Raw genomic sequence first — 23,648 nt, 5'->3', positions numbered from 1 at the left:
TTGTCTAGACCGGCACCGGGAATCGAACCCAGCCACCCTCAGCATGGTCTTGCTTTGTAGCCGCGCGTCTTACCGCACGGCTAAGGAGGGCCCCTATATGTCCACCTATTTCTATTTATACTCCAATGGAGTTTACAATCATGCTCTGCTTTATCGGCTGGTATTGTATTTTTTTAAATTGTCTTACAATTATTGTTTTGTTTTTTTTTTTATGTCCGTAGACTTTTTCGTTCGTTTAAAGTCATATAGACTATCACCTCTTTAATATTAAAGGGTGTGGAGGGGGTGGGAATCGAACCCATGATCATCTGATTTAGAGTCAGAGGTGTAGACAACTATTCTACGGACCCCCCGCTAGGATTTTTTCAATCAAGTTGTCTGAATAAAGAAGCTTTGATTTCACTTGTTACCACGATGCACTCAATGGTAAAAGCATACAGACGTATGGTGAAATTAAGCAAATCTGGAAGTCGTTTGTTGTAAGCATCAAATAGCATATGATTTGATTTATGTTTTGTTCAAATAACTTGTTTGAAGTAATCCTAACGTGCAAATTTATGACAAATGTTCAGCTTTTGGTTTTTAAGAATTTAACCGTAAATCGCACATCTGCTGGACCCGAAAAAATCCTCCAAATAGTCTTGCACTCACAATGTTCGAACACAAATCAACATTTATTTACCATAGATCATAGAGTTAACATTACAATCTATTTAAAAATATGGTCACAATATATCATAAATAATTTTTATTTACTTATCTACCCTAGCAATCAATCAACTCTTATTAGTAGTCCACTTTATCACTTATCGAAAATAGCAAAACACGTCTCACATATACTGCCTCTTATTCGTTCAACTTGTCCTGAATCTGCTGCAGGCTCATTCCCTTCGTCTCCATAACCGTGGTCAGCGTAAACACAAACGCAATTCCGCAGAAAATTCCAAAGATCCAGAACGACCAATGAGATCCAACGGCATTGTCCAGCGTTGAGAAGAACTGCAACACCAGAAAGCCCAGCACCCAGCAATTGGAGGCCACTATTGACGACGCGATCGACTTCACATTGGCTGGGAACATCTCGCCCAGCACGGCCCACGGCAGCGGTCCGAAGCCAACGCAGTACACGGTCACGAAGAAGATCAGCGAAAAGATCGGCAACCACATGATACTCTCCAGTGATTCTGACTTGATGTGGTCCATGTAGAAGAAGAGTCCCATCGTACCATGAGCTATGCACATTCCCCCAGCCGAAACCAGCAGAATCGGTTTGCGACCCAACCGATCGACGATCAGGGGTGTCGCTCCACTGGCCAACACCTGGACAACGCCCACTAAAATAGTTGAGATGGCTGGCGACATGCTACTGCCCGTCTTGGCAAAGATCGTCTGACTGTAGAACAGGATTACGTTGATTCCAGACAGCTGCTGGAAGCTGATAAGTCCGGAACAGATGATCAACGCTTTGATGTTTCCTTTGCTCTTGAACAAATCCATCATACTGGCTTTATTCTTCATTGAATCCTCGACACAGCGGGTCGTTTCTTGCAATTCATCCTGAACCCCGTCGGACGATTTTCCTCGCAAAAATTGCAACGAATTGATTGCGTCGTTTTTGCGTCCCTTAGAAATGTAGAATGCGGGCGTTTCCGGCATGAAGAAAAATGTCCCAGCAAAGATGATCGGAAGCGCCAAACAAGCCCATTGTAGAGCTGCGTAGCTCACGTACGGCCCAACTGAGTATACGTACAGGATGCCCGCTGTTTAAAAAAAATTACAGATTAATCAGTTGTTCTAATGAGAAATAACTCGCATCAGAACGATACTCACTAACAATGCACAGCTGCATGAGGGAACCCAAAGCCCCTCGGTATTCGTTGCTCGCAATCTCTCCGATGTACATCGTCTGGACGGTCATGACAAATCCAACCCCGAAGCCTTGAATCAAACGAGCTGCCAGCACGGCTCCTACCGAGGAGGTGCACAGCAGGATTATGTAGCTAAGAATGAAGAATGCTGCGCTCCCCAGCAGGGTAAGTTTACGGCCGAACTTTTCCGCCAAAGGTCCAGCGATGAAAGGAGCTGTCAAAAGAATAATGAAATATATTATAAAATACTGAATGAACAATTTATGAAATATGATATTACCAATAAGTGCACCAAGTGCCACCAGGGAACCGATCCATGACTCCTCCGACGTAGTGGGAATTTCATCCAGGGGGTTGACGTTGGTATCGTTTGAGCGCAGTTGATCGGATACAGGTGAGGTCCAGCCCAAGCACGTGCCAAGGGCTACCGAAGCGAGGTTGACTAGAATGAATCGGAAAGAAAGTAACGAATCAGGTCAGAGATTGACATTCAATCACACAGGATGAAATTCTTTCACGTCAGAAATTTTTATATTTCAAACGATAAACATGAAAAGAAAAATGAATTAGCGAAAATATTTATAAGATTTCGGAATGATCACAGAGAAATACACAAGAAATACTTATACAATCTAATGTCATTGCAAAATCAACGCACACGTGACATTTCTTATCTACGCCAGAACGTGCAAATCACTGCTGGTGGTCTACGTTTCCAGTTCACCGTCATAAAAATAACTATAAAAAAAATAATTACGGTTTTATAGCAGTACGTTAATCGAAGTTAATAAAACCGTCATCAAATAAAAAAATAATGCCTGCTCGTCATACATAATGGTTTTATTTATTTTTAAGGCAGGATCAACTCTACTCGGCTTTTTTTGCCATCAGATTCACTTGCTACTTGTTTGTTTTAATAAATATGAATTTTAAACGCATTCGCAGGAAATACTAAAAACTGTTATCTCCTATTTGTCCTTCAAGTAGTTCTTCTTCTCTGCTCTTCTCATTGGCATTACATCCCCCACTGAGACATTGCCGCATCGCAGCTTAGTGTTCGTTCAGCACTTCCACAGTTATTAACCGCATTCGTATATCATGAGGCTAACACGATGGTACTTTTATGCCCAAAGAAGTCGAGACAATTTCCAAATCGAAAATTGCCTAGATCGGCACCAGGAATCGAACCCAGCCACCCTCGGCATGGTCTTGCTTTATAGCCGCGTTTATTACCGCTAGGCTACACCTTCAAGTAGTTACATCAACCAAATAAATAATTGCATTGAAATCTTGTTAATTAAATTAATCGCTTCTAGTATTTTAAACCAAAAATAAATAAATAAGTTCCAAACTCACCTGTAACGCCGGCCAAAAATTGCCGTGAAGGAGTTCCCTTTTCCATCTTGTAATTCTCTTTTTCGAACTTCTCGAAAGTCGCCACTGGTTGATAGTTGAGCTCAGCTGGATTCATTTAAGATCACCAATTCCCTGTTCAGAGTAACACGGAAAAAAAATCTTCGTTAGTTTGATAAATGCTAATCACTATTAGTTTTTCTTATATTTCAAACCACTCGTTCACCAAATATCCTGCAAACACTCACTTGAAGGTACTTTTCGGATGGAAATTCACAATCACACCGAACAGGTCGAATATTTCTACGCAAACCAGAAAAGGGTCCAGGTCTAAGCACTTTACCACATGTTACTTGTCTAGGTCAACCGATCGAATAAAACCTTTAATTGCTCTGGGCGCTTCTTAAATATCGCAGATAGTCGTACCCTTTCAAGAACCATTTTCAAGTGGTCACGGGCGGACAAAGTGGATTTCTCTTTCAGAGATACACGACAAAATTCGGTCGGAAGAAAGCCATTGAAAGTATGGGTTGGCAAAGCGTTGGTTTTATCGTATACACTCCTTCCTAGAAAACAAACATTGTCTTATCGCACTTTGATGACTGCCGGCGAAATAGTTGCACCACTCGCAGTTACTAATATGTAGTTCAATTATTTTAAAGCCCGAATTTTGTTGAAAAACTAAGAAAAAAGTGTAATTAGTTACGAGACAAACAAATCAAACAATAAGTTTTAAAATTAAGTCACAAAATAAGTTTCCGATCGTAAATATATTGAACAGGCTATTACCAAATGTTCATTTCGTTCAACGCCTTTTCGATATCAATAAAACGTCATCCACCCTCTCATAGAGGAGCCAGCAATAGTGTGGGTAGTGAGTGAAGCAAACATTTCGCAAATTTACAATCAAATCATAAACAACGTAAAATCGAACATCAACGGGTAGCGGAAACCACTTCAGATCGAAAATCACCAACTACCGCGTGGCTCCAGTGGAGAAGATTTCAAGAGGTGCCGATAGCTATCGATTGTCATCTGCGTCCCGTGCTCAGGGCAAGTGAAGAATACTTTTTAAGTAACTGCGCTGGATTTTTTTTTCAGAAAATAAATTTTACTTCAAAGTTAAGTTTGAAATAACTTCATAGGTAGAGAAACAGGACTGAGTTTTTTCGGCATGCAGTCTTTGAAGGGAAGCTGGATGATGTCTATTTAAGCATCGCCGACGTTTCGGTGTTTTGGTGTTGTTTTTCAGGGCTCGATTACAAAATTCTAATTTTGTAATGAAGCCCTGAAGAAGGTGTAAATCCAACACCGAAATGTCGGCGATGATTAACCTTCTTCGGATATTAGGAAAAACTTATAAATAAGATGTTAGGGTCATATTGACCCAGAGATGTAAATGCTTAGCAAACAGTCAAATTTTAACCGAATTTCAAAGTTTATATACCGTTCGAAAGATGAACATCAATTTTGTGGCTATGTGATGATATGCTGGTTCTGGAGACAATGGCCACCGGGAAACGACTTCCACGGGACCTTGTTGCTCATATAAGGAAAGCACAAAAATCGCTCCATATATGCCTTTCGATCGCTAATTCTTCATAGATTCTCTTAAAACGGTAATGTATGATCCATGAGAGGGCTTCTGATGAAAGTGGCCACTCCTGGTACATGCAAGGTGCCCCGGGGAACCCGTAGGAGGGGACATTTCCGTCATTATGATTTTTCACAAAATAGATGATTAAAGCCTGTCGCCATTGCGGTCACCCTTCCTATAATGCGATTTTTAAAAAAATTCACAACCACCAAGACGATCAATTTACATGACATCTGAATCTGTCTGATTTATGTGCTGCTTCCAGCATGTTTCAAATACGTCAAAATTGATAAAATGGCGACAAATCAATAGGACATGACAGGACGTGACCACATTGACCACTCTTGGAGCCTATGAGGTGCCCTCGAAGAATCCGTAAAAGGGCTTTTTGATGATGATGATGATGATGATGATGATGATGATACTACCATCTATTGTAGCAAGGCACCTGCCGATAGCACTGGCCATATCTGACAAACGAATTGATCATGATTGCACTATTGTTTGTATTTCATCAAACTCCTGTATGAAGGGCCAAAAATGGGTGGGGTGGTTCCATAAGCAGAGACACTTATGCAAATCCACGGGATGAATAGAGAATCTCCTTCCAGAAGAAAGTTCGTACACACAATAATATAATCTAGCCCTCGTTTCCCAGATTGACCCAATAGATGGGGAGAAGAGCCCGACCTTTATCCACGAGATGTTAACAATAGGAAGTTGGCGATTCCACTCTTCCTATCCAAATCGCTTCAATCGGGTGCCCTGATGGTTATATATGTACTTTTTTTTATATAAATTATTGTATATGATGGGATATAATGTAATTGTGTATAATGGAATTCTCTCACCAAATTTCCGTGCGTGAAAAATACAATTTTTGATGGTCGAGATCCTTTCTTCACACCAGTGTGTTTTGATAATGCTTCGGTTTTGAGCCAATGTCTTGAAAAGCACAGACGTCTAGGACGGGACACGAATGGTCACTATCAAAATCAATTTTCTTCGTGGGGTATCTTGATGGCATTCGATTTGTCAGTGATATTTGAATGTAATACCACATTTTATCCATTTCCGCTTCCACCCACATCAACTGTAAGGGGTTCGTCCATAGCCTGCTTCTGATTTAGCTGTCGTTCCCACGATACGCCGCTATAGCTTTTTCAATCCTTCCTTGTAGGCATTGCTGGGTCTCCAGGTTCGAAATCATAGGCACTCATCTGCGACTCGGTGCACTCCGGTCGACCAACGGAATGCCGACTTTTGGCATAATAATTCGAGATCCACAGCAGTCGGCGTCATAATCGCTTTCGTATTGGCTTACACGAACGGTTCTGATCTGCGAAGGTACTCGGGCGGGACAACTCGATTGCATCACTTCCGAACAGCCTCTAAATCCGTAAAAGGGCTTTTTAACACCAAAATATGTCGTGCGGCAGCTATTTCGGCATGATTTTCCACAAAATAGATGATTATGCGCTTGGAATCGATATGTGACCACATTGGCCACCCTTGGAACCTATGAGGGGCCCTCGGGGAACCCATAAAAGAGGGCTTTTCTGTTTTAACATTAAAATATGCCTTGCGGTGGCTCTTTTGGCATGATTTTCTACCAAACAGATGGTTATGCGCTTGAAATCTATAAACGACCACATTGGCCACTCATGATACATGCAAGGTGCCCCCGGGGAACCTGTAGGAGGGGACATTTCCGTTTTAGCACCAAAATATGCCGTGCGGTGGCCGTTTCCACAAAATAGATAATTATGCGCTTGAAATCGATAAGTGACCACATTGGTCCCTCTTGGAACCTATGAGGTGCCCTTGGGGAACCCGTAGAAAGGGACATTTCCGTTTTAATACCAGAATATGTCGTGCGGCAGCTATTTCGTCATGATTTTCCAACAAACAGATGGTTATGCCCTTGAAATCGATAAGTGACCACATTGGCCACTCTTGGAACCAATAACATGCCCTCAGGCAACCCGTAGAAGGTGACATTTCCGTTTTTATACCGAAATTAATAAGTGACCGCATTTTCTATTTTGGAACCTATGAAGAACCCCCGTGGAGCTCAAAGGAGAGGACAATTTCCGTGTTTACTCTCACTCACTTAAAATCGATTAGCGATCACATTGGCCACTTTTGAAACCTATGAGGTGCCTCCGGGGAACCTGTACAAGGAGATATTTTTATTTTTATACCAAGATATGCCGTGTAGCGGCTCTTTCACTATCATTTTCCATCAAATAGTTGGTTATGCTCTTGAAATCTAATATCAACCCGTTCGTTCAGTTGCGTTCAGCAGGAAATTTTACAATGCAAATAAACAAATATGAAAAATAAGAGCTATCTACCTATTAGTGTTATATTAGACTTTTCTTATATTTTTCTCAACCTTTTTGAACGAACGGGAATGGCACCATCACCTCTAGGTGGATTAATCTTGTTTTTTTTTTATCAAATACGACATTCTGAACTTATTATCTAAAACCTACAAGGTACCCGCAGGAGTCTCACAGAAGGAGAGATTTTCTTTTTTATATCAAAATGTAGCGTTTTCATATCATTGTCCACGGCGATCGGTGAAAACCTCAAACCTCTATGAGTCGATATTGAAGGGACTATCGACTAATGGGAATATCGAGGTGTGGAATAGAAAATCCTTGGAGAGCTGTTCCATCACATCACAGAGCTGAACCATCACAGTAGCCCAGAAAATATTTTTTAATTTGACTTAACTTGAGTCATGGAACATCGGCTCATGAAGGTATGACTACATCATGCAGGCAGAGCAGATGCATGTACATTTTGATGTAAGAATGGAATGTGCTCACCTAAGGGGAAATCGGGGCACTTCTGAGCTTCCAGAAATGGCCAATGTGATCAGTAATCAATTTCAAATGAAGAACAATTTCAAGCGCATAACCAACTATTTCAAGACTTGCGGCCAGGGTAGACAATGTGCTCTATTCGTTGGAAAAACATGGAGATAGAGCTGCCGCAAGCGTCACGGTACATGTTGATATAAACATGAAAATGTCCTCTCCTACGGGTTCGCAGGGCACCGAGGGAACCTCATAGATTCCAAATGTAGCCAATGTGGTCACTTATCGATTTCGAGCGCTAGACCATCTGTTTGGTGGTAAAACACACCGAAAGAGCCGCCGCATGGCATATATTGGTGTAAAAATGGAAATGTCCCATTCAGCTTCCCTCCAAAGACTGCATGCCGGAAAAAAACTCATTCCGTTGAACACAAATTAGTCGATTACAATCATATAAAAACAGGACAAAGCTTAAAAATGCAGACTCATGAAGTAAGCTCAAACTATTTTTTACAATGAATCGCCTGCTTTGAGCGTGTTTACAGCGGCACACTAGGAGTTAACTTTCTGAAATCAGTATGGCGAAAGGCATCTAAGGTTCGATTTCTCACGCGGGTTTTCTCAAAATTAGGAACTTTTCATGAAAACTATTTGGTACCGGTTATGTAGGAAGGTGTCCGCTATTGCGCCTACCAAACATTTTTTCGATGAAGGTGCTTAATTTTGAGGAATCGAACCTTAGATGCCTTTCGCCATACTGATTTCAGAAAGTTAACTGCTAGTGTGCCGCTGTAAGCACGCTCAAAGCAGGCGACTCATTAGGAGAATATGCTGACAGTGGGAAACGTTCTTATTCCGGTCATCAAGCAGCAGCACATCACTCATCTGAAAACCCTCTTCATTGGACCCCGGGTCGCACACTTGCCTCCAGCCTTGTGGAAGAACGATCTCAATGCGAACAGGTCGTCTCCTGATATGTTGCCTGTTTTCAGTCGTCCTGCTGCTTCACAAACCGGTTCATTTTCATTTATTTAGTCTACATCTAAACAGATAACACTGAATCAACAATTTGACGCCACAATACACGGTTCAGGGCCGCATCTCTTCATCCTCGAATATTCCCCACGCTCGCCAAGTCGTTTTGCACCTGGTCTGCCCATGTCGCTCGTTGCGCTCCACGCCGTCTCGAACCTGCTGAATTGAAAGCAAACACCATCTTTGCAGGGTTGCTGTCCGACATTCTTGCAACATGTCCTGCCCATCGTACCCTTTCGGATTTAGCTACCTTCTGGATACTGGGTTCGCCGTAGAGCTGGGCGAGCTCGTGGTTCATTCTTCGCTGCCACACACCGTCTTCTTGCACACCGTCATGGTCCTAAGCACCCGTCTCTCGAATAATCCGAGTGCTTGCAAGTCCTCCTCTAGCATTAGCCATGTTTCATGTCCGAAGAGGACAACCGATCTTATTAGCGCCTTGTACATGACACATTTGGTGCGGTGGTGAATCTTTCTTGACCGCAGTTTCTTCTGGAGCACGTAGTAGGCCCGACTTCCACAGATGATGCGCCTTCGTATTTTACGACTAACATTGTTATCAGACGTTTGCAAGTATCCAAGGTAGACGAATTCCTCGACCAACTCGAAGGTATCCGAGTCTACGTTTCAGGCGGGTGTACAGTTCTGCCACCTTTGCAAATGTTCGGCCGACAATGTCCATGTCATCCGCGAAACAAATAAATTGACTGGATCTGTTGAAAATCGTACCCCGGCTGTTACATCCGGCTCTCCGCATGACACCTTCTAGCGCAATGTTGAACAACAGGCACGAAAGTCCATCACCTTGTCTTAGTCCCCGGCGCGATTCGAACGAACTGGAGTGTTCGCCCGAAATCTTCACACAGTTTTGCACACCATCCACCGTTGCTTTGATCAGTCTGGTAAGCTTCCCAGGGAAGCTGTTCTCGTCCATATTTTTTCATAGCTCTACGTGGTCTATACTGTCGTATGCCGCCTTGAAATCAATGAGCAGATGTTGCGTTGGGACCTGGTATTCACGGCATTTTTGAAGGATTTGCCGTACAGTAAAGATGTGGTCCGTTGTCGAGCGGTCGTCAACGAAGCCGGCTTGATAACTTCCCAGGTAACCAGTAAGCATTATATAAAGCATTTAAGTGGCATTATATGCGCCTTTACTGCAAAACATTAAATGCCAATAAGCCCTGTAGTCGCCTTTAATGCTATTTTAATGCAGGTTTTGGCCCAATATATGCCTGCTTAAATGCTCAATCCTACTTTTCGATAAAGTAGAAATTTTGCTGAATAGCATTTATTCAGCATCCGAAATGCTGAATAAATGCTTAATTTTTAAAACAAGAAAAAAAGTTTTTTCAATGGCATTTTTTTCTAATTCTTTTTTTACATAGTTTTTTTTTGAGGCAAATAACCCCTTCCTTCCACTCCTCCGGTAGCTGTTCAGTTTCCCAGATTCTAACTATCAGTTTGTGCAGGCAAGTGGCTAGCTTTTCCGGGCCCATCTTGATGAGTTCAGCTCCAATACCATCCTTACCAGCTGCTTTATTGGTATTTAGCTGTTGGATAGCATCCTTGACTTCCCTCAAGGTGGGGACTGGTTGGCTTCCATCGTCCGCTGAACTGACGTCTTAGTCATCTCCTCCGCTGCCTGGACTTTCAATGCCTGTACTCTCAACGCCATTCAACGCCTCGTAGTGCTGCTTCCACCTTTCGATCACCACACGTTCGTCCGTCAAGATGCTCCCACCCTTATACCTGCACATCTCGGCTCGCGGCACGAAGCCTTTGCGGGTTGCGTTGAGCTTCTGATTCTCCTCGCACTCCGCTTCTTCCAGGCGGCGTTTCTTCTCCTAAAAAACGGTGGGTCTGCAGTCTCCGCTTTCGTCTATAACGTTCCACCCCTAGCAGCACAGATGTTTCATATAGGTTATTGCAACTTATATGTGATCGGATTCAGTCACAATCAAGTTGCTGCAACCATTTTTGTCTGACTTGTGCTGCTCGGGACGTACTGCCGGGTACCTTGCGCTGCGTCCTTCTCCTCCAGAATCTGTATGCACTCTTCGTCGAACCAATCGTTCCGTCGACTTCGTCCCATATACCCGACGTTGTTCTCCGCTGCGTCGTTAATGGCTGCTTTGACTGTATTCCAGCAGTCCTCAAGAGCGGGCCAATCGAGCTCACTCTCTTTCGGCAACACTGCCTCGAAATGCTGCGCGTATGCAGGTTGCTTCAGTCGCTATAGGTCGTACCGCGGCGGTCGTCGGTACCGAACATTGTTGATGACGGATAGTTTAGTGCGCAGTTTAACCATCACCAGATAGTGGTCAGAGTCGATGTTAGCGCCACGATATGTCCTGACGTCGATAATGTCGGAGAAGTGCCGTCCATCAATCAGAACGTGGTCGATTTGTGATTCTGTCTGCAGTGGTGATCTCCAGGTGTACCGTTACGGAAGGCTGTATTGGAAGTAGGTGTTGCGAATGGCCATATTCTTGGAGGCGGCAGAATCAATTAGTCGTAGGCCATTTTCGTTCGTCAGCTGGTGAGCGCTGAACTTCCCAATAGTCGGTCTAAGCTCCTCCTCTTGGCCAACCTGAGTGTTCAAATCTCCTATGATGATTTTGACGTCGTGGCTTGGGCAGCTGTCGTACTCACGTTCCAGCTGCGCGTAGAATGCGTCCTTATCATCATCAGTGCTTCCGGAATGTTGGCTATGGACGTTGATTATGCTGTTGAGTTGAAAAACCGGACTTTGATCCTTAACCTGCACATTCCTTCATTGATCGGCCACCACCCGATCACACGCCTTTGCATATCGCCCATCACTATTAAAGCTGTTCCTAGCTCGTGTTCCTTAAAATGCCGAGTCCACGGTCCTTGAGTGAGTTGTCCTTGCGAATATGCATGTGCTCTAGGGTGGCTCAAATTAGTATGGGAAAAACTTTTTTCAATTTTTTTGATGGGCCGCCCTCTTATTCGGTTCTATTCGATGCCCTGATACTCTGGACAAAATTTCAGCCAAATCGGTCAACGTTTGGGCGGTGCTAAACTCGTTGGAAGTTTATATGCAAAAATGTATGCAGAAACATCCAAAAACAGTAAAATGCAGTTGGACGGCACAACTTGCGATGAAGAACTATGCTACTCATTCAGATCTTGAAGAATCTAATACAGAATGTTATGCAGAAAACCGCGAGAAGATTAGAGTTTGCCCGACTAAGTTATTAGCATTTCTCTGAAGTGGGGTTTGAGCAAATTTCGTTTCTTTTACCTTTGAAAAGAAATAAATTCACACCCACAACACTCCAGTAAAATGCTAATATCTTTGTGTAATAAACTCTAATCTTCTCGCGGTTTTCAGCATAATATTCAGTATTTAATTTTACAACAACTGAATGAGTATCATGGTTTTTCAACGTAAATTGTGACGTCCAACTGCAAATCACTGTTTTTGGATGTTTCTGCATACATTTTTCCATATAAACTTCCAACCAGTTTAGCACCGCCCAAACGTTGACCGATTTGGCTGAAATTTTGTCCAGAGCATCAGGGCATCAAATAGAACCGAATAAGAGGGAGGCCCATCAAAAAATTTGAAAAAGTGTTTTTTGAGCCACCCTAGTGTGCTCCCAATGAAGTTGAGATATTTGCAGTTCCACGAACCGAGTTTCCAATCGCTAGTCCCCTTTCATCGCAGTAGTCTTCACTGATGGTTCCGGTCGGTACTCTCTTGTTGATTGTTCGTTGCGTATGTTTTTTAAAGGCTGGCTTGCAAGGCCTGACACCAAACCCCCTAAATTTGCGGAGGACCATTCCTCCTTATTTCCGGTGGACCATGGTGCACAGTTTCACTTAGAGTCCCTCGTTGGCACTCGGACGATGATCAGCCGCCCCTAACATGGAGAACAGAGGCTCAGTAAGAATTGCATCTCCAGAGAGGATCAACCCCCCCCCCCTTCCCTGTCAGCATACGACCATAGTTCCCACCGGGATTGGTTACCCGATCTTCCCTAAGGTTTCTCTTATCCCGTCCAGCACCACGAAGAGGTAGGGATAGGAGTTGCTAAGGACCACGAGATGGGATCTATTTTATTCCTTCAGGTACGCGAAGTACCAATAATGGTTTGCTTTACCCAGCATTTGCCGTGCCGTTTGCCTGACCTATGTAGATTTTGTCACAGTGAGGACATAATATTTCATAAACTCCAGATTTTTTCAAGGCGTCAACGAGGTCTTTTGTGGTTCCAAGTAATGATTAAGTTGGTTGTTCCTTTTGCTGAAAACTAGTTCGATAACATATTTTCTAAGTTCAGAACATAATGATCTGGTTAAGTTATGATCAAAGTTCACGCATACTCGTCGCAATTCATTTGTTATTGGTGATAATGTGGATTGTGGTTATTTTTTTTTTGTACAGATTTTTTCTATGTTTGTCAATGATGGTATGAAAAAAACCTGTCCACGTTAAATTTCGGATACTGAGATAATGTCTAATTTATTTGTAGCCATATTATCAGTTTGGAAGAGAATGAAAACATGCTGAAAGCAACACATAAAGCGGAGAGATTCAGCTGTCATGTAAACTTATCGTCTCCGTGCTTTGTGAAAATGTTGAAAAATCGTATTGGAAGATAGGTGTCCGAAATTTAACGTGGGCAGTAGGGTGTCCCAAAAAAAATCGATGTTCGAAAAGTCATGGTGCTCAACCCTGAAATGAAAGATATACCTGTCTGGATAATTTTTGTAGAACAAACCGAATTTCTAAAAAATCGTTTAGAGGTCGCGCCAGATCGATTTTTGAAAAATGATCTTTTTTTAGGTGAAAAATCAAATATTGGATCTTTTCACAATTTTTTTTCAGGGACACTCATTCGTTTTATATTTTTTTTATTTTTCTGTTGATCTTTGCCCATATTCTCCATGAATAAGTTTTTGGTATTATACGTTTTTACAGTCTGCAGAACTTTTTAAATATCGAAAAACACATTTTTTTGGACTAATTTTCGAAGTTATTTCATCCTCAAACAAAAAATAATTTTTTCTCGGGCAGAAAAACTTACATACTATAAAGAGCTATTTATAAGGAGTATTTTCATAAATCAAGATCCAAGAAATTTTGTTCTGGGGCTGAGATATTGCAGTTTTAGTAAATAGTCAAAAAGAGTATAAATTTGGTACTTTTTCTCTACATGTTATAATTTCATCAAAATTGCACCAATATTTTAATTTAAATTAAAAACAATTCAAAAGCAAATAAATGGGAATATTTTCTAGGTAACATAGCTTTTCTTTCCAATTGAGTTGATTACCCGAATCACAGGATTTGGTCGGAGTAAGTAAATAGAGCCAGTAATAAAATGATATCACATCCATCTGTTAATATGTAGCAATATACAAGCAATCAGGTTTACTATGATCTCTTTATTAGTTTTGATTCAATCATAGGATGCTTTAGGCATGCATAGGCATTCAAAAAACAAGGCAGGCTCAGCACGTATGTAAACATTCAGTTTGAACGTAAACATGTGTCGTCACTACTATCTTCGCACAAGCTGAACTGAGACGATGCTTTACGGTCTCAGCAGACTTACTTTTGTACTCTATAATGTGGCGATGAAATATGCGTCACCCTTGAAGTGTCATTTTACCGTTATTACTTTACGTTTATTTCGTTTTTTTTTTTCAATATCTCAAGTAAACTCATGGAAAAGTTGTCGAACTGATACGACGAAAAAAATTGTTTGACTGTCATATGACATATCAAAAGCATCACGGTATATAGACAACAAGGTAAGCTCGTAAGAAAAGTGACACGTCAAGAGTGACGCATATTTTAATGCCACATGTTAGAGTACAAAAGTAAGCAAGATGAGACCGTAAAGCATCGTCTCAGTTCAGCTTGTGCGAAGATAGTAGTGACGACACATGTTTACGTTCAAACTGAATGTTTACATACGTGCAGAGCCTGCCTTGTTTTTTGAATGCCGTGAAAAGCATCCTATGATTGAATCAAAACTAATAAAGAGATCATAGTAAACCTGATTGCTTGTATATTGCTACATATTAACAGATGGATGTGATATCATTTTATTACTGGCTCTATTTACTTACTCCGACCAAATCCTGTGATTCGGGTAACCAACTCCATTGGAAAGAAAAGCTATGTTACCTAGAAAATATTCCCATTTATTTGCTTTTGAATTGTTTTTAATTTAAATTAAAATATTGGTGCAATTTTGATGAAATTATAACATGTAGAGAAAAAGTACCGAATTTGTACACTTTTTGACTGTTTACTAAAACTGCAATATCTCAGCCCCAGAACAAAATTTCTTGGATCTTGATTTATGAAAATACTCCTTATAAATAGCTCTTTATAGTATGTATGTTTTTCTGCACGAGAAAAAAATATTTTTTGTGTAAGGATGAAATAACTTCGAAAATTAGTCAAAAAAATGTGTTTTTTTCGATATTTAAAAAGTTCTACAGACTGTAAAAACGCATAATACCAAAAACTTATTCATGGAGAATATGGGCAAAGATCCACAGAAAAATAAAAAAATATAAAACGAATGGGTGACCCTGAAAAAAAATTGTGAAAGGACCCAATATTTGATTTTTCACCTAAAAAAAGCTCATTTTTCAAAAATCGATCTGGCGCGACCTCTAAACGATTTTTTAGAAATTCAGTTTGTTCTACAAAAATTATCCAGACAGGTATATCTTTCATTTCAGGGTTGAGCACCATGACTTTTCGAACATCGATTTTTTTTGGGACACCCTAGTGGGCAGGCTTTAGTTCTACTTGAGTATCCGTTTAGTCTAGCTGTTTCAAAAATGTAATTTAATTCCTTCTGTTTTCCTGTGACGCTAAATGGAAACGTCTCGACTCTCGAGTCTACCGCCACAATCGAGGATGGGAATGCTGCTAGTCACCCATATTCGCGAATATAGCTATAGTAACGCGATTATTATAAACATTATCTGGATGTGTTTCGGAATGGATAACGTTTCGCGATACGTTCAAATCCCTGATAGACTCCAACCCCCATTTGTCGCCTATCGACAAACTGTCGTTTCTCGTTGCTTCTCTCTCTAATGATGCCAGGAAGGCGATTGAATCCGTCGAGCATACTGCTGGATGATTTCGAGCGAATCCAATGCATGATAGATAAGATGGACATCCCAACAAAAAATTGGTCCGTGTTATTGGCTTACATGGTTTGTAGCCGACTGGATCCATCCACACTAAAACAGTGGAGGCTGCGAAATGGTGAGTTTACATCTGGGAAGGAGCGACCTACACAGCTCTGGTCCTCACAAGTTCCAATCTCACGCTTCCACGGGTCTTCCGATGACAATCGACCGCCAGCTAAGGGTTTTGTACTTAGCTGGTAGTGCAGCCTGGGCACTGTTGTCCTTCTGACATCAGCTAGATTGAGTTGGTGCGACCAAAGGGACAATCGTCCCTAACCCCTAATCCCAAGGCGTTAAGCGACCCGTGCCGAGGGGATGCATGGCCAGGGAGGTGAAATAATGAGCTAGGCCTTTAACGGAGCCTGTGGGGTACCTGGGCACCCTCCACAGTAATTGTCCCTTACCGCGTCATGCTGGGCTCTGGCGTGGTGGACCTCTTTTCCCGAGTAACTCGTGGGACCAAAATGGAAAACCAAGTCAATTCTTCAATTAGTGGTAGTAGTGTAGGCGACACCCCTTCGCAAGAGGTGGGTTGTTCAGGTCTCTGGCCTAGGAGGCCAGAAGCAATAGTCGGCAGCAATACTCGGCTACGCCGGTAGAGGTTATAGACGGCCCATGGCTTGTGAAGGCGATGAACCGCAAACTCGATGGGCTTTCGGCCTTCGAGGTGGCGACGGAACAGCTGGACGCCATCATCGACTTTGCGTCATCGATGCATAATATCAGTAAGGACCTGTAGAGGAGCTTGCTGAAACTTCGAAAGTCGATGTTGGACGCCATGCTGGAGAGGGCAGTCGGGACGGCCAAGTGTAAATCCGTGAAATCCGTAGAGTCGAGGTCTACCAGACTGAGGCCCAAGGATTCGTGGACTCGGGCAAGGTCGAATCGACCGAGGGCGTGCCAGCGAAGACGGTGGTGCCAAAGTCTACCCAGACTGAGGCTCAAGTATTCGCGGGCACGTCGGGGGTCACTGCTTCAACGGAGCAGACACAAAAACGTGGGAGACAGTCTCCAGGAGATGAGCTCCCTGAGGGCCGCTCCAAAACACGGAGGGTTACTACCCCGAACAAGGGTAGTGGGGCTGGGAAGCTGAATCTCGGCCAGGTACCTCCCAAACCGGGGGAGGAAGGGCCTGGTCAAGAACAAGAGGAAACGAAGACGTCAAGGGCTGAAAAGAAGGTCCAGGCGAACGAGGGTAGCAAGAAGTCTAGGGTAGGGGCCAATCGCTCCAGGGGCGATGCCCTAGTCATCAAGACGGACGAGGCTAAGTACTCGGACGTCTTGAAGGCGATGAGGAGTGACGTCAAGCTCGGTGAACTCGGCGGCGACGTACGTCGAATAATGGGCGGATGGGCGAGATGATCCTCCCTGAAGCGGGGCGTCTCGCAAAAGGGCGCCGCCTACAAGAAGTTGGCGGAGGAGGTCCTAGGCGAGACGGTCCAGGTGAGGGCACTCACGACGGAGGTGAGTCTAAGGGTTAAAGACCTGAACGAGATCACCGAAGTCGAAGAGATCGTCACGGCACTGCGGCGACAGTGTGAAGTGGAGACGCCCACCGCAGCCGTTCGGCTACGGAAAGGTCCGGCAGGGGCACAGGTAGCATTGGTTCGGCTATCTGCAGCGGATGCCTCCAAGGTAGTCAAGTTAGGGAGCGTCAAGGTGGAATGGCCGGTGTGCCCTGTGGGCATATACGAGCAACCCGAAGTTTGCTTCAAGTGCCTGGAACCGGAGCACAAGCAATGGGACTGCGAAGGTCCTGACAGAAGCAAGCTCTGTCGACGCTGCGGATTGGAGGGACATAAGGCACAATGCTGCACGAACCCTCCGAATAGTTTGATTTGTTCCAGCAAAGCTGTGAACAGCAAGCACCTCATGGGGGGTTCGAAGTGCCCGGCGTTGAAGCGTGCTGCAAATTCACAGTGCAGGTAACACTGGCTTGCTCGGCCTCGCCCCAGTGTTTGGTGTGCGCAGGTTTAGAGGAAACGGTGGAACACGTGTTGTTCGTGTGCCCACGTTTTCGCGCAATGCATGACCACATGCTTGCCACATATGGTCTGGACACTGCCCTGGACAACCTAGTTCGGAGGATGTGTAAAGATGAAGTTGACTGGAACGCCGTTTTATCGGCTATCGTCCAAATCGTCTCGGAGCTACACAGAAGGTGGCGCGTGGACTCAAGGATGGCTAGTTCAGGCGCAAACAAGAGGTGGTCCAAGGGTTCGGAGTGGGCTTCATGGGTCATACCGGGGGTCATACCCTGTGGTCGAACTCGATCCTTTTATCGAACAAGTGGCCGCGCGAAGAACTACATGGTATCATCGCTTTCGCGGCGTCGGTCAACCGGGCGGGTTCCGAGACCGAGGACGGAAAGGGGTCCTCGTCAAGGCTGGGGAAGGCGTAGGCACCGCGTCGGCAAGTCCCTCTGTGTGTTGGCGAACAGACCCTATCGAAGAGAGGTCAATTTGGGGTGCACGCGGCATCATCATTCTTGATACCAGTCGTGCAGAGGGAAGCAGGCGCGAAGTCTACCCTTCCCACCTTCCGAGGACATAGGGCGTGGTAAGGCCATCTGGAAAGCCGGCAATGCGCTGGCACGATACCATGGTGTTCTTCTAAAAAAGCGAGTCACGATGTTCGATGCTGCAAGGACACGCAGCTAACCTCGAGGGTGCGTCATGCACTGGCCCCCCTTTGAAGCATTACTTTCTGGTTGTACCGAAGGGACGATGGGCTTGGCGGCAATGGAAACGGTTTAGCGGGTCGGGGATGTAGTCCTGCCTCCCTCGTTTGCTGTCGGAGGTGGTCCCTAACCCCGCACTTCCTGGACAACCCAGGATGTCTGTTGGTTCCTCCTCCATTGCTTAGGAAAAAAACACTAAAACAGTGGGAATCTCATCATAAATCGGCAGATGTTCCCATATACGAAGACATCATCTAGTTTCTTCGTAATCATCTCACGGTTCTGCAGTCGCTGATCTTGTCAAAATCACGCTCCCTCGATCCAACCTAATCGGAATCGTTCCGGTCACAGAAATCCAAACTAAATACAATCCACACAGTAACAACAACTACTACATCGCCTTGTTTATGCCCATTTTTGTGGAGGAAACCGCTTGTGAAGAACACTTTGCTGCCTCTGTCTTTCGCGATAAGTCTGGTCGCTTCGTAGTCATACTCCCCAAACGTCAATCGATCATAGATCAGTTGGGGCATTCAAAGGACATTGCCAGTCGAAGATTCCTCGCTCTCATACGTCGCCTGCAGACCAATCCTAAACTAATGGAAGCATACTCGGCTTTCATCGAAGAATATGATACCCTGAACCACATGTGAGAAGTCACCAATGAAGAAACCCCTGCAGGTAGTGTTTCCTACTATCAACTGTATCACGGCGTAGAGAAAGCTGAGGGCACTACGACGAAACTTCGTGTAGTGTTTGATGCCTCTTCCTTGAATCAATCGCTGATGGTCATTCAAGATGATCTCCTGGCAATAATTCTTCGTTTTAGAATTCATCGGTTTGTCATTATCGCGGATATCGAAAAATTCGAGTACACCCATTGGACTATCCTCTGCAGTGAATCCTCTGGCGCAGCTTACCATCCCAGCCCCTACACCCAACCAGGGGATGGCAGATTTTAAAACAGTTCTGCATAAGAACCTTACAGAAACTGTATAATAATTGGGCATATACAATTTCGGAAGATTTTAATACAATTGTTGTATTGAAATAATACAGATTTGTATTATTTTAATACAATACTTGTATAAAAAGCTTACAGAATTGTATATGCCCAGATTTTATACAATAATTGTCAGATTTGTTTTTTGGGTGTATGAGCTTTCGAGCTTACTATCGCTACTTATGGCACCGGAATCTTATTTGGCAACCAAGTGTCTACTGGCGGTTCAAACGAATTTCCGCTTGCTGCACTAACTCTAGCGAACAATTTGGTGTCGACGATGAGGACGAAGATGAAGATCTCCGCCAGCAGCTTAATCAGTTAATGCAGTCAACCGGGATGAGCTTACGCAAATGGTTGTCGAATTCGCCTACGATCATCTCTCGAATTCCAACAGAGCTCCGCGACGAACGAACCTCCCTATCGTTAGATTGTCCATTTGCTCCAACTAAGACGCTAGGGTTGCAATGGCAGCCGTTGGATGACGTATTTCGTTATTCTGTGTACTGATATCTTGTCGAATTGTTCTGTGACCTATGACTCTATGACCCTCCAGGGCTGATCGGACCAGTTGTCGTGCTTGCCAAGCTTTTTGTGCAGACCCTCTGTAGGACCGCTAAAAATTGGGACGACCAACTAACACAATCAGAGCAGCAGTGGTTGGAATTCCATAGCAGCTTGAACGAGTTATTATCGATCAACATATCAAGATGGGCGATGCCTAGTTCTATTTGCAAACAATTTCATCTGAAGGTTCGATTGCAGTACGTTTGCTGGCTGCCAAATCATAGGTGGTCCCTCTCGGCGATTCCCAGAATCAAAGGCACAACTGTTTACCACGGTTAGAGCTCTCGACAGCACTTCTGTTAAGCCATCTGTTTAGCAAAGTTAAAACAAGCACAGCGTTGAGGGTCAAGGCAATATTTTGGACAGATTCCATGATCACACTTCATTGGCTTCACTCGACTCCTTCGCGATGAAAACATTCATTGTTCCAGATGCAGAAATTCCCGCGGATATTATAAAGCTTTTCACAAGATTTCACATGTCGCTCAATTTTCATTATCTGCGTGCGGTTGGAAAAGATTGCAAATGAACTATTAAAGAAGTTTTCAATCATAAGTACTTGATAGCGATATATGTTCCTTCAGACTCACATTCTCCGAAATCAATCGGAACACCGATCTGTTTTAAGATTTGTTTTTTTTTTGTTTCTGAAATAGTAAGCATTTCTAGTACAACATATATTGTTTTCAGATTTTCACTATAACACTGGAGTATAAAAGTATTAAGGATTAAATGGAAATCACCAGGTATACAATAGAATTTTCAGTTACATTCACACTGCTGGATGTCACTATTTCCATTGATATGAACACTAAAATAACACGAATGGTCGATACCAGCCCTGATTTGAAGAAGTGGGTATACTAGAGCCTCGTACATTTTGTTTATTTAATACAATAGTAATTCTGGTTATGACTGACTCAAGGCGTGTGTCAAAAGATTCAGAGCTCCCACCAAGGGGCTCAATTCAACCACAGGAAATCAAATATGAGGTACTGCACTGTAATGTTGTTATCTGGTGACGCATGTTGTCTACTATTCAAAAAAATCTATCGTTTTAAATATCATTTTAAAAAACAAAAGTTTCAGAAAATGCTTAACGAATATTTCAATACAAACCAGGTGAACTATTTGGTTGCAGCTGGGAACGTTTACTGTTCGCCGATCAAAGGGAAACTAAACTGAAATACCGACCTGTTCCAGGATTGCCGGACAAATCATCTTGTAAATATTTAAATTAACAACCTATTCTTCCACATCAATCAAACTCGCTTCCCGAGCAATTCCATCAACTCCCCTCCACTGTTCCTCCCAAAACAGAACACCCGACGTGACATTTAGACCACGTACTCCCCCACCAGGCCTGCGCAGGATATAAATTTAATGTTTGAATTGGCTAGCGGATCGATCACGCGTCAGCTTCCTTATAAACAAGCTCTCAATGTCACCCATCCAACGGTTTGCGAGTGCCCGGCCGGCATCGGCTTCGGGGTATCCCAAATCATGCATCACTACGTGAGCAGCCCACCTAATGAATAACAGTAAACAGACCAACTAATTAAAATCCAACTGCGTACGATTACTACAGATCTTCAAATTTGCAACCTGACGGTCATTCATCGCCAGTCGCACGGAAGTGGCTCATTGAGCTGCTCAATCGTTCCAGGAACATGTCTCCAGTTCTTGTTTCGATCAACTTCTGCAATGCGGCGACATCTAAACGGCGCCGTTCGTACACACGTGATATCAACTAACAGATAGTCATAGTTGGTGTAGGCACACAGTGATGAGCCACCGACAGCGTACGCGCAGTGCCTGCAAAAATGCGATAATGAACCCCGGGCCGGCCCGTAGTGCAGCATCAACAAAGGCGTGCATCGATTATCGAAAATTGTTGGCGGTTGGTGTTGTTGGTGGTAAACGATGCATCGCTCACGGTGCGGAAATAGATGCGTCACTTGTTATGAGTTTCGAACTATGTAGCTTGGTAAAGACAATGTTGGTCTCTTTCCACAAGATGGTTGATAAACTAACCTATGACATTTATTATGACGGAACTATAATTCATGAATACAGAAAAAAGAACTCCATTTGATTACAAACAGTTAGGTATGCGCTATGAGTATTTTGTCCAACAAATAAAAGGGAAAATTGCACTTGGAATTTGAAAACTGGTGTGAAGGCCAGTAAAATAACATGTTCCCTTACATTCGTGGCTCAAACCTTAACCTTATGTGGTTGTGCTATACATAGTTGTAATTTCATAAATTGTACCTCTTCATATATTGAACCTCTAACCAAAAATATGTCAAATGCTCCTTCAAATGTAGATCGTAACCTTTTTTTTTTTTTTTGTGTCTTTATTAAAGAGACTTTCAGCCCGAGGCTGATTCGTAACCTGTAATGTGACAACAAATACTCCAAATGTTGTTCGAAAAGGGTTGGCTAATCGTGTCGCTATATTAATGAAAAATATGGATGCTTAATAATGTGTCTGACATCCGTCCATCTAACGTCCAAAAATAAACCGATGGGAAGCAAGGCAAAATAGCTAAGTCCTTTTAGAAAACTACTTATTGGGCAGAAGAAAAACCACTTGCACAGCCTGCCAGCTTGAAAGGCTGCTAAAAATCGACACGATACATTTTCATAACAGATGACTCTCTACACTTCATGCGATGCTTTCAGCATGTTTCAACTCTCATCCAAACTCATTAATGGCGACAAATCACATGGACATTATCCACGTGTCCGAAATTTAACTTGGAAACAATTATTTTGAAATTCAGCCTCTGGAATCAGATACTGACAAACTACGAAATGCTTGAACATAAATTGATAAATGATCGAAATCACCCTTGCCTCCACATAAATGTCACTTTTAGTCACCTGATTTATTAGAACCATCTACATATGCAAAGTGCAATGCTTGTGATAGATATTCCCATGTAATAAGCAGCAACAAAGCTCACTCCATTATAGCTAAACAACAAAATCATGCAAAAGTGTCATATTTCAATGGGAGGAAGCAATTTACGATTGTGCCTCCGTACAGAGTATAGTGATAGAGCTGAGAAAAATAACAACAATGAAACGGCATAAAAAGAAGAAATTAGAAGTCGAACATATTGCAGTTTATTTGTATCTATCAAACCATCTTGTCTAACGACATTCCAGCAAACCAAGCTTTATAAACAATGTTTAATGGCAGCAAATTAAAATTTCCATGACGAATTAGAAATTTTCCATAAAAAAGAAGGAAATTGCTTATAAAGAAATCAGGGTATGAGCAATAAATAAATACAAAATTTCCACAAATAATGCAAAATTTCATAAACAATTGAGAATTTTCCACAAAACAAAAATAAATTAGCAAAAATTGCAATTATAAAAGAAGAATTTTCCATGAAGAAATCAAAATGTTTCACGGGAAAAAATACAAAATTCCCATAAATAAATCAATATTAGCAATAATCGATTCAGAAAAATTATTTAAGCTCTTTTAGTGGAATGTCTTCAA

The 23,648-nt window shown here is 42.9% G+C and overlaps 1 protein-coding gene across 4 annotated transcripts in view; it reads right to left on the bottom strand.

The window, feature by feature from the left end:
• Positions 1–655: 655 nt before the first annotated feature.
• LOC134223037 (facilitated trehalose transporter Tret1-like) overlaps positions 656–23,648 on the bottom strand; it is a 45,020-nt gene continuing 22,027 nt past the window's right edge. For 2 of the 4 annotated variants that reach the window (XM_062702185.1, XM_062702191.1), the window contains exons 2-5: positions 3,225–3,356; positions 2,149–2,310; positions 1,831–2,082; positions 656–1,760 (exon numbers count right to left, since the gene is read on the bottom strand). In XM_062702185.1, coding sequence (XP_062558169.1) covers positions 847–1,760; positions 1,831–2,082; positions 2,149–2,310; positions 3,225–3,339 — 1,443 coding nt within the window. In that variant the 5' untranslated portion in view covers positions 3,340–3,356 and the 3' untranslated portion in view covers positions 656–846. Of the gene's footprint in view, positions 1,761–1,830; positions 2,083–2,148; positions 2,311–3,224; positions 3,357–3,469; positions 3,628–21,247; positions 21,296–23,648 lie in introns of those variants that run through there. The other 2 variants (XM_062702198.1, XM_062702178.1) reach the window with 2 other exon arrangements.

Source organism: Armigeres subalbatus, chromosome 1 (assembly GCF_024139115.2).
Source record: "Armigeres subalbatus isolate Guangzhou_Male chromosome 1, GZ_Asu_2, whole genome shotgun sequence".
In the NCBI taxonomy this organism is placed as follows: domain Eukaryota; kingdom Metazoa; phylum Arthropoda; class Insecta; order Diptera; family Culicidae; genus Armigeres; species Armigeres subalbatus.
This window is presented reverse-complemented; position numbering and strand designations above follow the sequence as displayed.